The 14,816-nt window shown below is 34.7% G+C and overlaps 2 protein-coding genes across 3 annotated transcripts; one reads left to right on the forward strand and one right to left on the reverse strand.

Annotated features, from left to right (window-relative positions):
• The first annotated feature begins 2,235 nt into the window (after positions 1-2,235).
• On the forward strand, positions 2,236-7,297 carry LOC145597394 (aluminum-activated malate transporter 9-like). Its single transcript, XM_081653549.1, has 6 exons — positions 2,236-2,777; positions 3,711-3,848; positions 3,940-4,209; positions 4,371-4,507; positions 4,596-4,742; positions 6,262-7,297. The coding sequence occupies exons 1-6, from the start codon at positions 2,393-2,395 to the stop codon at positions 6,856-6,858; spliced, it is 1,674 nt and encodes a 557-aa protein (XP_081509675.1). The 5' UTR covers positions 2,236-2,392; the 3' UTR covers positions 6,859-7,297.
• Positions 7,298-7,584: 287 nt separating this feature from the next.
• On the reverse strand, positions 7,585-14,011 carry LOC145597395 (nucleobase-ascorbate transporter 6). Of its 2 annotated transcripts, none has more exons than XM_081653550.1 (15): positions 13,782-14,011; positions 13,180-13,313; positions 12,216-12,313; positions 11,918-12,094; positions 11,693-11,793; positions 10,647-10,722; positions 10,452-10,511; positions 10,135-10,319; positions 9,739-9,835; positions 9,440-9,526; positions 9,250-9,308; positions 9,066-9,157; positions 8,897-8,974; positions 8,635-8,795; positions 7,585-8,525 (listed from the first exon to the last, which is right to left on the reverse strand). In XM_081653550.1, exons 2-15 carry the CDS (start codon positions 13,283-13,285, stop codon positions 8,307-8,309), a joined length of 1,596 nt encoding a protein of 531 aa, XP_081509676.1. In that variant the 5' UTR covers positions 13,286-13,313; positions 13,782-14,011; the 3' UTR covers positions 7,585-8,306. The 2 variants fall into 2 exon arrangements, with proteins under 2 accessions (XP_081509676.1, XP_081509677.1); XM_081653551.1 differs by lacking the exon at positions 13,782-14,011 and adding an exon at positions 13,475-13,604.
• Between the last annotated feature and the right edge of the window lie 805 nt (positions 14,012-14,816).

Raw genomic sequence — 14,816 nt, forward strand, 5'->3', positions numbered from 1 at the left:
ATCGGATTCACAAGGGCCCCTTTCTCTTTCTTTAGGTATCTTTTTCTAAGTCAAGATTGCAGCACAATTGTGGAATTGGATTTGGAAAATTGAGTACAAATTTGCAATAAATTATCATGGACCATAAATGGACCCAGACCCATCTTCTCTTTTTCTTGGATAACACCGGCTTTAAATAAACCTACCTATAAATATCTTCTTTTTCTACTTAACTTAAATGGGCTCTTGACTTCGGATCCCTCAATTAATCCGACCAATTAATATGGAGTATAATACTTCCTAATTAATTATGTAGTAAAGTATTGATTATGAGTAGGACCGATAAAAGCCAACCCGATTCGATTCAAACTCGTCTTGGGTTTGGGTTGAACTTTTGGATCATGTCAACTCGAAAATAACTTATATATAACATTAAAAAATTAGATGGGTTAGAATTAGATAGGTCCACTCGAACTTGGCTAGATAACCTGAACTACGGGGCATACAAATAAGTGTCTTTTCGGGCCATTTACACTATCCTAATAACGGATAACTCTTTGAAAATGAATCCCAAGCCAACTAGTTACACTCCTAACTAGCTAGCCCTAATAACCAATCTTTTTTTTTTTTTTTTTGGGTATAAAATGTGTAATACTCTCCAATTCTCCATAATTGCTTTAAAATGATTTGATGTATAACTCATACCAACGAAATACTATTTGTCTCCATTTACAATTTCACAAAGCAATCGTTGCAAGTATAAGTGATTTGACAAAGTATTGTACGAAGTACAGTAATCATATACTACCTCCGTTAGCTTTTAGTTACAACTTTGGAATATTTTATATCTCACTAAACTTTGGAATATTTTATATCTCACTAATAATACCCCAAAGTTGCAACTAAAAGTTAACGGAAGTAGTATTCCCGCTTACTATGACTACCAGCAGAATCGTGGGCTAACAACAAATTATGTCTGACTTGTGAGTTGTGAGCCCAAGACTTGATACTATGTACTGCCACTTTAATCTCAATCCTATCATGTTCTATATTCACATTACAGCCCACAAATAAACCTACAGCCCACACATTTAAAGCCTTTCTATACTAAATTTCTATACGAGTAGTTGATTACTTGATTGTATCAACTAGCTTAGGGCTTGTTTGGCATCATTTTAGGTTTTCAGTTTTCTGTTTTTTTGAAAACTAAAAACCAAAAACAGGAAACAAGAAAAAGGTGTTTCCACTTTTCAGTTGTCAGTTTTCAAAATTATCATGATTTTAATAAATCTAAATATTTTTTGATTCATTATGTGGCATATATAATATACTTTAAAAAAACAAAAAACCAAAAAACAGAAAACCACAACGATGCCAAACGAACCCTTAGCTAATTGGTTGTGTTAACTTTCTTCAATTAAAAAAAGAAATAAAAGCTGGTTGTATTAACTTGTTTGATTAGCTGGTTGTGTAAAAGTATTTGACTGTTTCAGTGTATTCAATAACAAAAAAAAGCTAACTGTTCGATAAACTATTATTAAAAGGCAAAGGTTTGGGCTGTAAAGGCGTTAATACACTCGTAACTTTTGATCGGGCCTAGTGGGCTTTCAAGCCATTTTGGATTGTGCAAAAAAAACAACTAAAAATGTTTTAAATTCTTGTCTATGGCCTGGCCCCCAAAAAAAAAATTATGGCCAAGCCTAATTGACTTGAGGCCAAATATTGATGTCCATAGGCCACCCAAAATTGGGATGGTCCCATTTTAATCACATATACTTTAGCCCTGTTTTGTAAATTTTTCTTAAGTTTTAATTTTTATTTATACCTTCTTTTTGGTTTTCACTTAACATTCCCATCACTTTATTTAAATTCTATGAATTATGGAACTAAGGTTTTGTTGTTAGCCAGACTAAATTATTTGGAACTAAGATTTTGGTTGTTGTTAGAAAATGTGTAACATTCTTCAGCTTTAAATGGATTTGACGTACGGACTACAGAATAAACTTGTAACCCATATCAGCAAGATACTACACAATTATGCCTGAGTCGGGATCCTATAAGATTCGTCTCCATTAACAATTTCACAAATCAAACGTTGTAACTACAAGTAAGCGGAGAAATGATAAGATAAGAGTTGACAATTCCAAATAAAATAAGATAGACTAAAATTCAAGTGAAGATAACACTACCTAAAACAATAAAGCTCGAAAAAATTCATTGAATAAAAAAATGGAGCAATCTTTAAAGGAACGGAACATTCTTTCGGGACAATGAAAAAGAACGGGAATATTATATTACACGCAAAATGAATGAATCTAGATATCTCGTATAATTGCGGTTCTCCACTTTTAAGCGATCTTCTCATTCACTCTTTCATTGTTTTTCACTCTGCTCATCACTCACTTCACCTTCAATGGCGACAGCAAAACTGGGATCATTCCGATACTCTTTTGCAGAGAGAAGAGAGAAGAAAAATCTCTCTAAAGAATACCCTTCTTCTTTGGGTCTTCCTTTCTTAGATGAACATCATCAACAATACCAACAACAACATCATACAAATTGTTTCATTTCTTTACAACATAAGTTTGTGAATTGGTGTAATGGGTTTCGTGAATTTTCCATAAAAGCTGTTCAAATGGGAAAATCGGATCCTAGAAAAGTGGTTTTTTCTGCGAAAATGGGCCTTGCTTTAACTCTTCTTTCGTTTCTTATTTTTCTGAAGAAGCCATTTGAAGATCTTGGGCGTTACTCTGTATGGGCGATTCTTACTGTTGTTGTCGTCTTTGAATTTAGTATTGGTAATCTTTTGAATGCTTTTGTTTGATTATTGAGATTTTTTTGTTTGGAGTTATATTATAATTGTGATTAAGTTTGATATATATGTGATTTTTTACTGTTTATTGATGTTATTTATGTTGTTTGTGCAAAACCCAGTTCATGTAATCATCAAAAGTTTAAATTTTTCCCATTGATTGGTTGTTATATGGTCTTTGTTTGTTTGGAATTTGTGGGGTTTTGTTTCCTTGGTGTAATTGTATGATATGGCTAATTGGTGAATGATTAATGTATAACCCTAAATTAATTTCTAATTGTTCATGTAAATTGTTGCAATGAGTAGAAATTGCTGATGTTTTAGGAATAGCATTGTCAAATTGATGTTGTATATCTCTGTTATTCAATTAATGCTTACCTTTGATGGCTTTTAATTTAAGAATAAGGGGAATTTTTGGATTTGTTTTGTTCTTCCTCATCTATTTGTATTGAATCTAAGGTTAAAAAGTAATGTTAAAAAGAGGATACTGTTATATTGAAGGGGAACTTGCTTATGCAAAGTTGTGCCACACCGCTACATGTTAGGATAAAAATCGTACATTGTTTGGCTATGTTCAGTAATCTTGTAGGTTATAGATTTAAGGTTAGATTATGGCAAATTGGCAAGGCCATTTCATGATTTTGTATGCAAGGACATTATAGATCATCTATAGGCCCTTTTAGCTAGTGTCATACATTTAATTGGGTTGTTATGTCCTTTGTTTTCCGCTGTTGTCTTTGATTTAAGTCCTTATGGAAGTTCATTAGTTCATGACTTTATTTTATCATAATCACAGTAATCCAGTAGATGAATTAGATGCCCTTGAGCTTATGATAACATGTATACTAGACATTTATTCAATAAAAATTTCATGTATGCTGACATGTTTGTTTTTCCTACCTGTGTGATGCATTTCTAGGAGCAACACTTAGCAAAGGATTCAATCGTGGATTGGGGACATTATCGGCTGGAGGACTTGCTCTGGGCATGGCGATGTTGTCAACATTAGCTGGAGACTGGGAAGAACTTGTAATTATCATTAGCATCTTTATTATAGGTATAATACTAGCAACAGTGACTTTTAAGCTAAAGGTCTCACTCTTATATTTATTCTAAGCTATATTCCTTTTGGTTCTGCACAATGGTAGGATTTATTGCCACCTATATGAAACTCTATCCTACAATGAAGCCTTATGAGTATGGATTTAGAGTTTTCCTGTTGACATACTGCTTCATCATGGTGTCTGGGTATAGAACAAGGGAATTTGTCAATACAGCTGCTACTAGATTCATACTTATTGCACTGGGTGCTGCTGTTTCGTTGCTGATAAACACCTGCATATACCCGATATGGGCTGGAGAGGATCTGCACAACTTGGTGGTGAAGAACTTTATGAATGTTGCAGTTTCTTTAGAAGGTTTGTTAATGTTTTGTTCATGTCTTTTGATTGCATACTTTCTTAGACAGTAATGCAAAAGCTTTACTATTGATTATTATTGTATGCTTTGCCTCTTGTCTTTCATGTTTCAATACCAAGTTTGTCATTCTTGAATAACTCATGCTAAGCTACTCTTTTAGGTGTTGTGAATGGATATCTGAGCTGTGTTGAATATACTCGAGTCCCCTCAAAAATTCTTACATTTCAAGCTTCTGATGATCCACTTTATAGTGGGTATAGGTCAGCTGTAGATTCAGCAAGTCAGGAGGAAACTTTGGTAAATCTTTTGCTGATTTTTCAATGCATCTTCTACTGTTAACAGTAATTTGGTAACTGAATGCTCTTCCTGTTTGCTGAATGTGTAGGTAGGTTTTGCTATCTGGGAACCACCTCATGGTCCTTACAAAATGCTTACATATCCATGGAAATCCTATACCAAAGTAAGCGGAGCTCTAAGACATTGTGCATTTATGGTCATGGCCATGCATGGCTGTATACTTTCTGAGATTCAGGTTTGTATGCTTACTTAACTACTTATTTGGTGGCATCTATGCTCTTTAATTGTTTGGGGTCTTGTGTCAAAGTCCTTTTAAAATTCTGTCATATGCTGACATCTATCTTGGTTGGAGTGTTCTTCCAAGAAAGTTGATTGAATCGGTATTAGCAAATTGTTAACTACTTAACTGAAGCCGAGTCAGCTGTCTCACTTATATGTATTTTATTCATTATTCTGAGCTGGAAAACAGCTTGTCTTTTCAATAATTACTTAGACAAGTAGTCTTCAGCACTTAAAGGAGTGAAGCTGCATTATCTAGCCCTCCTCACTCCCTATGCTGCCTTACATTAGATTGTGAAACATTTGAATATAAAGTCCAACGGTGCAAGATTCCAAGATGGATATTATATCCACAAGAGAAGTGACATTTTCTTACAAGGGGCTGTCTACTGATGCATTATTATCCATGAATCTGTTAAAATGGTTCTGATCTTTCTGAGGAATTGGCTATAATGTCATTGCCAGTGACTTTTACATTAAACCATAGATGCTCTTTTTCCTTCTTTAATTTAGGGTGTAGGCACAAGAGCGGAATGGGTACTTGATGAGATTGAGTGAGAAAATTAAGGTGCTGCAAAAACTGAGCATGCAAGGGGTATCACCTGTTAAGTACCTGATGCATCCCTTATAAAGTAAAACACTTAAAACCCATTTATTTTCAGTTTGACTCTTTAGCTAGATCTACATGTGGGGATCCAGAACTAGACTCTGGGGCAACGGATGTTAGACGTCTTAGAACTTAAAGGGTATTTGCAAAAATTGTACTTCGTATTACCTTATTTATAACTTATGACAAAACTGCATAATTAGCGTTGCCAATTTCTTAAATTTCTATTGATATGTGGGCACGGAATGACCTTGGTTTTGCATATTTGCTTACAAAGCATCCTTTTTATTATATATATATATATATATATATATATAGTAAAACAAATCTGCGTATAAAAATTTGCTTGAAATTGAATGCCAAAAGAATGAGTTTGTCTCTTTGCATGGGCTGTGTTCAAGTTTATATTTTCAAGCAGACACAGATATTAATTATGACAGACTTGGTCTCTTCCCTTAGTTGATAGTTTATGTCTAAGGGCTACATTTCAATGGCAAAGTGAAGGTGTAAATTTCTTGGATCTTCATTTTAACTGCCAACACCTACCCCTGCCCTTCTCAGCCAAATAAAGAGGTAAACAGAATAGGAATTGTGCATAAACAAAACTTCTGAAAGACTGGAATAATAAAATTTAAGCTATTTGTTTAGAGGGGTTCAACTCACAATTTGGTACTTATATGCTCTTTATGACATAACAACACGAGTATTATAACGAAATTAATCTGTGATTAATTGATTGTTTGAAAATCATTTTATTTTCTTGTATGTGGCTTATCAGTTACCGCTATCTCCCTATCCAGCAAACCACTCTTTATGTGCCTACAATATTATGTTATTTCATTGGTTTCTTTTTCTTTTCATACATTAGGCGCCTCCTGAAAGAAGACAAATTTTCCGTAGTGAGCTTCAGAAAGTCGGTAATGAAGGTGCTAAAGTGCTGCGTGAATTGGGAAACAGGATAAAAAGAATGGAAAAGTTAGGACCAGAAGAAGATATACTTTACGAAGTGGATGAAGCAGTAGAAACATTACAAAAGAAAATTGACCAAAAATCATATCTTCTTGTCAATTCAGAGTTTTGGGAGATTGGAAATCCCCAAAATCCTGGACAAACTCCAGATTTCCTAACAGCAGATTATGAAAGTGCAATGCCAGAAGTGAAGTCAGTCAGTGACCTTCAAGCACTACATACAAGCCTTGATGGTGAAAACAACCATGGAACCCACAGGAAGCAGGCATCTTTGCCCGCTCCACTGTTGTCCGTTGATGAAAATAAGGAACGAAATCAAGATGAGTCAAAGACTTATGAGAGTGCAAGTGCTTTATCTTTAGCAACCTTTTCTTCCCTTTTGGTTGAATTTGTTGCAAGGCTCCAAAATCTTGTTGAAGCTTTTAAAGAACTTAGTGAGAAAGCGGAATTTAAGGAACCTGTTCACCATCAAACACCAGAAGTATTTGTTGCTTGAATTTGGTTTAAGAGATTCGCGGTTCTAAGCACCAGATGCCACATTATCTGAATTTGGTTTAAGAGATTCGCGGTTCTAAGCACCAGATGCCACATTATCTATTATGGCATGCACAAGGATAACCATGCAAAGACATGGATTGTATGTAACATAGCAGTGAGCCTTGAGCCCTTTGAAGTCTACAAAGGTGAAGTTTGAGATGTTTAATCCGTACGTCGTAGACAAGGAACTACAGCAATGTTATAGGTTACATTGGTATGATGTATATCAATTACAGCTCAATCATGAATAATGAAGCCGGAGAAAAGGGCCAGGCACAACACCTACCTATAAAATTGATTATGTAAAAGTTTTGATTGTGGGAGTTGAACAAAAATGTTCATCCTATCAATATCAACTCGACTACTGATCTTACTTTGATTATATCTTTATATGGGAACTATTTGATTTCTCCATAATGCTGGAATCAAATCACATGTTGATGCTCCTTTACCTTTATAATATGAACTAATCACATAAACAATGTTATCTATTTATTGGGTTACCATTAATTGTGTTTCGACAATTGTTTGAATTTTTGCTCATAATAATTAAGTGAATGGAAGCACATTGATTGGATTTTTGTTGAAAACTTTCATTCGTGATTATTCACGGACACACATAAAAATAAATAAATAAATAAATAAATAAAAAATCAACAACGCGTTAGGCACAGAAAATACAACATTTGAAGAACTCACTGTTATTTTGTGTTTCTACTCCAATTCCAGAATAAATAAATGTATACTAATACATGACACTAGAAACTTCAACAACTACATGGTACTAGTACTTCATACATCTTACATGCAACCTGAATGAATCTGAACAGCTTGTAGCAAAACTAGTTATAACTTACACAAGGGAGGTCCAATAATGACTTATGAGCTCACATGTACTCTTGCATCCCCGAATAATTCTCAACGATGGCACTGAAGATGACACATCTATCTGATGAACGAGCAGGACTGCAAATTTACTGTCAGTTCAACCGAGTTTGAAGAATTCAAGGGGAACATCACACAACCACCCTCATTAAAATCCCATTTCATGATTTGGTAACGAGTCTGGATCAGCAGATCTGCAGAAGCAGAGTTGTTTCTGTAGCTTGGATTAGTAGGATATCCGGGAGCAAGGGTTGGAAACTCATAAACCATTGGCCTTGTTTCCTTTGTTGCTTTGCTTTGTTACAACTAATACATTGGATTTACAACACAGAAAAAAACAAATAATTGTCCTAAAGGAATCCTACAAAAAGTAACAAACTAATTTATACTGAGAACTATAGCATATTGCAATTGTTGTAAGTTACTTGATCAAACAATGATTACTATAGAGCACGACCATCATCATACTCGAGGAAAACTCATGCTTTTTAGTGATACCTCTTTGATACCCAGATGATTAAATCACACAGATGGGAAATACTTGTTCAGGTTGAAGGGGAGGGAATAGAATTCCTCACTCCTCGTGTCTCCCTTGAAAGACCGGAACTTATCCCACCAATGCTTACCCCTATCCTTCCTCACTGCGCCTTCTTTCCGGTGCAGGGTGTTGTCTAAGAAATATGCTACAATTCCAGCAACAAATGCTTCCGAAGAGAAGGGGACGTTCACCATGTCATTAAACTGTCATGTAAAAAACACATGAGATGAGTACTTGTCCTGTAGACTAAGAATAGTTCAAGCCCACAATAGATCAAAGAGCAAATAAAAAATAAAAAAAATCAAGAATTACCCATCTTGCGCCTGTATGGACAGGCCCAAAACCCTTAATTGCTTCAAACTCATTAAAGTATTGAGGTATTGACAAACCCAAGAAAATGGAGAAACCCAAAATGAACTTTGTACGGAAGCTGTTGAGATTGCAGAACTGAAGGAAGCTCAAACCAACAGAACCTGCATCAAATTAAGATTGTGTTAATATGTTATACATGGTAAGTGAATTAAATAATCTATGGTAGTTATCGCTTTTATAATGTCAAACCACATATGCTTACCAACATAGGCAAAGAAGAGGCAGTACAAGGCAGCGATTATTGGTGAAGGAATTGAAGCAAACACGGCTCCAAATTTCCCTGCAATATCATGTACGATAAGGAATCAAAAAGAAAATTAAATTGACCCTACTACCACAACACAGAATTAGTATTAGATATACACACACACCTAGAATGGAGAAGAATAACATAAAGCCAGCTGATATCTGGACAACCCGTCTACTACCAACACGTGTCAGTGTTAAGAGGCCGGCATTCTCGCTGCATAAAACACCCAAGATCTTACTAAACAAAATTGATACTATAAAAATTTACATGCGCAACAAGTACAAAAAAAGATGTCTAAGTCTTACACGGAAACGGAGCACCCAATCCCGGTTCCAAACAATCCAGACAACAAAATGCCAACTCCCTGTGTCAAGAAGAGAGAGTTCAGATATAAGCTATCTAGTTAAAAAGCTTACTTAGAAGGAAAACAACAAGGATTTCAAATAAACAATATTTTATGTAAGTTGAAGGCAAGGGTATTTTCTTGTATTCTACCTGCCAACCAACACCACGACTAAGAACAGAAGGAGGCATCATTGTTGCACTAGCCGACCTTGAAACTGCGATGAAGGCACCAGTGGACTGCAAATGGAATAAAACCATTCGTACATTATAAAAACATCAAGTCAATTTTAAAATAAGACTCAAGATGGGCTAACTGCATTTAAGATTTAAATACTGTAAAATTTTGGTGATGTAAATCTCATTAATGCTTTTCACAGGGCCCTGATAAGTGAACATCCATTTTTCAGTAGTTTACACATATTACAGCAAAAGATATAAATTAAACATACCTCAACAAGAGCAACAAATGATGTCAACATCATAGCAAAGGCTTCACCGGCATCAAATGTGGGTGCACCCCATTGAAAGGGATATGGAACTCTAATCCTGCAACATGAGATCAGAAAGTATTAGATGGTTCTGCGGAAAAACACCTCAAGAGTTCAGGCAACACCTTATACTTCTAAGTTACCATAATTTCTTACACACCTTATACTTCTCAGTTACAGTTTTAAGTTTTACATGAATAGAAGATAACTGCAATTGAGAACTTGTTAATCAAGCTCAAGGTTTAAAACTCTCTCCCCAATCCCCATGCATAGCAACATTTACGCAGAAAAATATTTGAAAGGAAGCGAACAACAACATTGGAAAAACAACTTCTTAAAAAAAAATATATATATTACCATGGAGCACCACTTATAAGTCCAGATTTGTCAGTACGACATGTTATCTGAGTCCTTGGTGCAGCATGATTATATGCACCACCAACCGTAAGAATGTGTGCATATAGCCAAACTATAGCCACAGAGATCAGAACAGCAAAGCGTTCAAAAACATGCTTCCCAAATTTCGTGGCTTGTGATAGATACTGCAAAATTAATCATGGCTGAATTAATTAATTGAAGCCAAATGATGATTACATAAAAAGATTAAAGATATCTAATTCCCAACTCCCAAATTCAACCAAAAGGGGCTAGTTTTGTCTGCTTAATAATCTTACCACTGCAATAAATATCAAAAGCACAAGCTCTGGCAAACCAATCTCCACACATTTTGCCACCTAAAGAAGCCGGAAAACACCTACATCAGTGATGATAAACAGAAAATAAAAGCAACTGGAGGGAATGCAAATAACTTTACTAGAGAAAAAGAGAAGAAAAAGAAGTGATCGACAATGAAATATCAAGGGACTTACCCCAGGAAAACCAAGCTCATAAAGTCCAAAGCCAACCAGAGATATCAAGGGAACCACTGATAGTGGGCTCAGAAACCTACAAGATACCAAAGGACAGTTGTAGACTAACATTAGTTGATACACAACTTAGGGAGGAAGAAACAAATAATTCTTGAACAGATTTTGAACATTGATGCAACAATTATAAACCACATGTATATATTGAGCCGCCTTAATCTTCATCTCAAGCCAAGCAGCTCTTTTTGAAAGAAAAAACACAATCGAGAGTATAGCAAGTGAATACTAACAATAACTTAATTCTATTAGGCACCCTTTTTATTTAGATTTAAGCAGCTCCAATCAAGTAAGCCTTTATCAGGATCAAGCAGCGAAGAATATAAGTGAACAAGTAACATAATGACAATGCTACGAGTCAAGGCTCAAGGGTAGAACATACAAACTTGAAATATTATATCACCTAAAACTATCAATCACATAATGAAAATGGCTTACAAACCACTAGAGTTCTTGTTCATAATGAAAAGAATTAGGACTAGAGTTCAAATTATTTACAAATTGGATAACGATATGTATGTGTTTCACTATTAAGCCTTCAACGTACTTCAATGGCTCTTCAAATGTATCTTAGAAAGTAAAAAGTGAGGGTTAGTATTCATCCCTTCTTTGATTAAGATAGAACTTCGTATTAGATAGTATATCAAAGTTTAACAATGACTTCAACTTCAGTGCACCAACAGTCAAACAGAAAGTGATCAAGGTGCTGTATATACAGGGAAGAATGTAATTAGAAGTAACTTATGGCAAGGGACAGGAAAGGAACGCCAAAAGCTTTAAAAATCCAGGTCAAAATAAACTGGTATACCAGATGTTCAGATTAAACTGGTATATATAGAACTATAAGCAAGAGCTAGAGGCAAAAGTGCTTATGATGAAATGCATTTTTCTCTTGAAACTGTAGAAGCCAGAAAACTGCAAAGTTCTAATATGGTCAATAATTAGTACTTCAAATTAACTATTAAGCAACAAAACATCAATCATAAACTCACCTTGTGACATTACGCCAAAGACCACTGAAGCCGAGGACAATTTGAAGGGTTGAAGCAACAATTAAAGCCCCTTGTATTCCCCGCATTATACTCTTGAATTTCTGTTGTGAAATAAAGAGGTTATGTGTCAGACAGACAATTGGTCTAATTAAGCAAAGTAGATATTTCAGCATTCAACTTTCCAAACATTTATCAATAACAACAAATGTGTTTTACAGCACATACTCTTATAGGATCTTGTTCTTGACTGTATCGACCTGCCAAGATTATGGAAATAGTTGGTGCAACAAAGGTGTAAGATCCTCCGATCACAGCTGGCAATCGAGTTCCAAATGTTGTCTGTAGTAGTGTGTTCAAACCAGCAACAAATAGCAATGTCTGAATAACTTCTGCTTTCTCTTCCTATTGAACACGCAAATGTAAAGAATGGTTAGGCAATGTTGTCAGCAGTCAAAAAGGAAGTTTTATCAGGAACCTCATTTCATTGGTATTATTACATTCATCCTTGTGAACCATGACCTACCTTTCCTCCTCCCATTTGAGGAACAAGAGCACTAGGGATGAGAACAGTTGTGCCAAGCATCACAATGTAGTGCTGGAAACCAAGAAGGATTGCCTCAGCTGCAAAGTAATAGAAATTCATTAGTTGACCAGCAGTAAAATTCTTTGAAACTGGCATGCAAGTTAAGGTCACAAAAATCCAGCATAACAAGCCTTAAAAGAAGCAATGAGATCACGGACGGATAAAACAACTCGTTCAAAGGACCAAAAATACATTTTTGCTGAAAGGTGAAATGATTGATAAAATTCTCTCTCCAAAACATCAAAACTATAATCAAGAATTCTCGTGTTCGCAATGAATACCATACTCCTAGCTTCGGTGTGATTTCAAAAAGAAAAACGAGAAATCCTTCAAAGACTACGATACACCCATGAGGACCTTAATATTCCTGTCACACTCAGTAAGTCATCAACCAAGTAGAGGCGATAAGGCATAGGAAAGGATAAACCCCACAACTCCACAAGTGATTCTAAACACTAATACAACAAAGCACATAATATGTCAATAATGCAAAAACTTTCCTCCTACAAAACCACCACAATTTAGACCCTTCACCAACATGTTCTAAATAAATAAGATCAAAAGAAACCATAAATCTTAATTCTTTAATAATCATATAGATTATTAAAAAATAAACAGGCTAACCCACCAAAAATAAATAAAAGTATCTAACATACTACCAATACTTTAAGCAAAAAAGGAAAAAAAAATTCAATAATCCATCACAAAAATAGACATATCAATCCATTATCACTACCATAAACCACTTCACAGTATCACTTAACACATATAACTAAATAAATTGTAACTACGAGTAACTACTACTCAGTACTCCCTCCGTTCCTATTTGTTCTTCCCATTCAGAATCTTTTCTAATTAACAAAAACGCAACCTCGAAAACGAAATACAGAGGGAAGAGACTCACGCCAAGGAGGAGGACTTGTAATACAGTAAGAAACATTAGGGAGCTGATCCTTTGGTGGATGTGGCGCTGGTTCATCCGCCTTAGCTGGTGCTGCACCTCCTGCCATTTTCTTTACCACTCTTCACTAATATTCACTAAGAAACACAACAAATACCAACAAAAAATCAGCAAAAATAGTGAAATCTAAACAAAACCCAGATCCAAATATTTCATTTTTCAGAAACCCATTTAAACAGTATTAACAACAATTATATGCAGAAAATCTAACACCCAGAAAATCAGAAATTTTCAGTACCCAGAAAATTATAACACCGACTTTACTTAAGGGAACACACCCACATGTATATAACACTACTCTAATTGATTGATATAACCCACCTAAAAAAGACTGTAAAAAGGCACTAAAAATCAAATAATGTGACCCAGAAATAGTGGGAAATTTACAAAAATAAAAATAAACAAAAAAATTTATGCAAAAAATGTAGTACGAAATAAAAAGCTAAATTAACTTTTTACTAACTTTAAGAACCAAATAAAATCAAGTGGGTATTAAATTTTTTGATGAAAAAAATTAAATGTCAACAAAGTTTTTAGTACCCCACCTAAAATTTTTCACCAAATTAAGCTGTTCTTCTTTACCCAGAAAAAATTAGTTGCAGGTTAACAATGTCTGAAGCTCTATCACTTCAGTTTTTTTCTCTCTCTACTCTCTCTCTCTTAAAAAACTCTTGTGTTAATGTGTTATGCTACTTAACACTCTCTTTTTCTTTTTCTTTCTAGAAATCAATAATGTAGTGTTAGGTTGCCTTTTTGATAAATTTTTGCAAATTTACAAAAAAAATTCTTAACTTTATGCTTTGAATATTTTGAGCAATTTTTACACCCAGAAACCAATAAAGGTAGCCGCTCCTACATAAACGACGCCGTGTTGGTTGTATTATATGGGTGAAATGACTGTTTTACCCTTTGACAAAAGGATTTAATTTAACTCTATTATTGGACTTTTATCTGGCAAAATCTTGACCCTTCTGCCTGCTGCTTGTATTTATTTTCTGTTTTTGTACTATTTTGGTATGAAAGAATTTTAGGTGGGCTCCTGCGCTCTTCTAATAGTAATCCAAAGTTTGGATTATTTTTTTCTTTTCGTTTTTATAATACTCGCAACATTTACATGTTTTGACTAGAAAAGTTCTACTTAGGGTTTGTTTATATGAGCTGAACTAAACTGAATAGAGCTGAAATGAATATTTTATAAGAGAAGGAAATTAGGAGCTGAACTGGACTGATTGGAGCTGAACCGAACTGAATTGAAATTAAGCTGAAGTGAACAGACCCTTACTCGGTATAATTTAGATTTATATTTAGTTTGCTAATTAATATGTCATGAATTAGTCAATTTATGTGAGTTTTTTTAATCACAATTGTGTTACAAGTATTAAGAAATGGAAAATTTTGAAGGGATAAATGACTAGAGTCCAGTAACTCTATAAATTAACTTATGTTTGTTTAATTCTTTCCTTAATTCCTGGTTGTTGCCCATGAATCCAGTTCTCATACAACTGGACAATTGTAATTCAAGTAAAGTCCATACCAACTTCAACTTTCATGTGATAGGGTCTTAATTTAATGACCTTTGA

Source organism: Chenopodium album, chromosome 20 (genome assembly GCF_948465745.1).
Source record: "Chenopodium album chromosome 20, dcCheAlbu1.1, whole genome shotgun sequence".
Taxonomy (NCBI): domain Eukaryota; kingdom Viridiplantae; phylum Streptophyta; class Magnoliopsida; order Caryophyllales; family Amaranthaceae; genus Chenopodium; species Chenopodium album.

What these genes read in the sequence shown, in the direction of transcription:
- LOC145597394 (XM_081653549.1), top strand. Translation starts at nt 2,393, where the DNA reads ATGGCGACAGCAAAACTGGGATCATTCCGATACTCTTTTGCAGAGAGA. An exon ending in CAAGTCAGGAGGAAACTTTG is followed by an intron (nt 4,508 to 4,595) that starts GTAAATCTTTTG and finishes CTGAATGTGTAG; the next exon opens with GTAGGTTTTGCTATCTGGGA. An exon ending in GTATACTTTCTGAGATTCAG is followed by an intron (nt 4,743 to 6,261) that starts GTTTGTATGCTT and finishes TTCATACATTAG; the next exon opens with GCGCCTCCTGAAAGAAGACA.
- LOC145597395 (XM_081653550.1), bottom strand. Translation starts at nt 13,285, where the DNA reads ATGGCAGGAGGTGCAGCACCAGCTAAGGCGGATGAACCAGCGCCACAT. An exon ending in TTTTGATATTTATTGCAGTG is followed by an intron (nt 10,320 to 10,451) that starts GTAAGATTATTA and finishes TTAATTTTGCAG; the next exon opens with TATCTATCACAAGCCACGAA. An exon ending in GTCGTGGTGTTGGTTGGCAG is followed by an intron (nt 9,309 to 9,439) that starts GTAGAATACAAG and finishes TTCTTGACACAG; the next exon opens with GGAGTTGGCATTTTGTTGTC.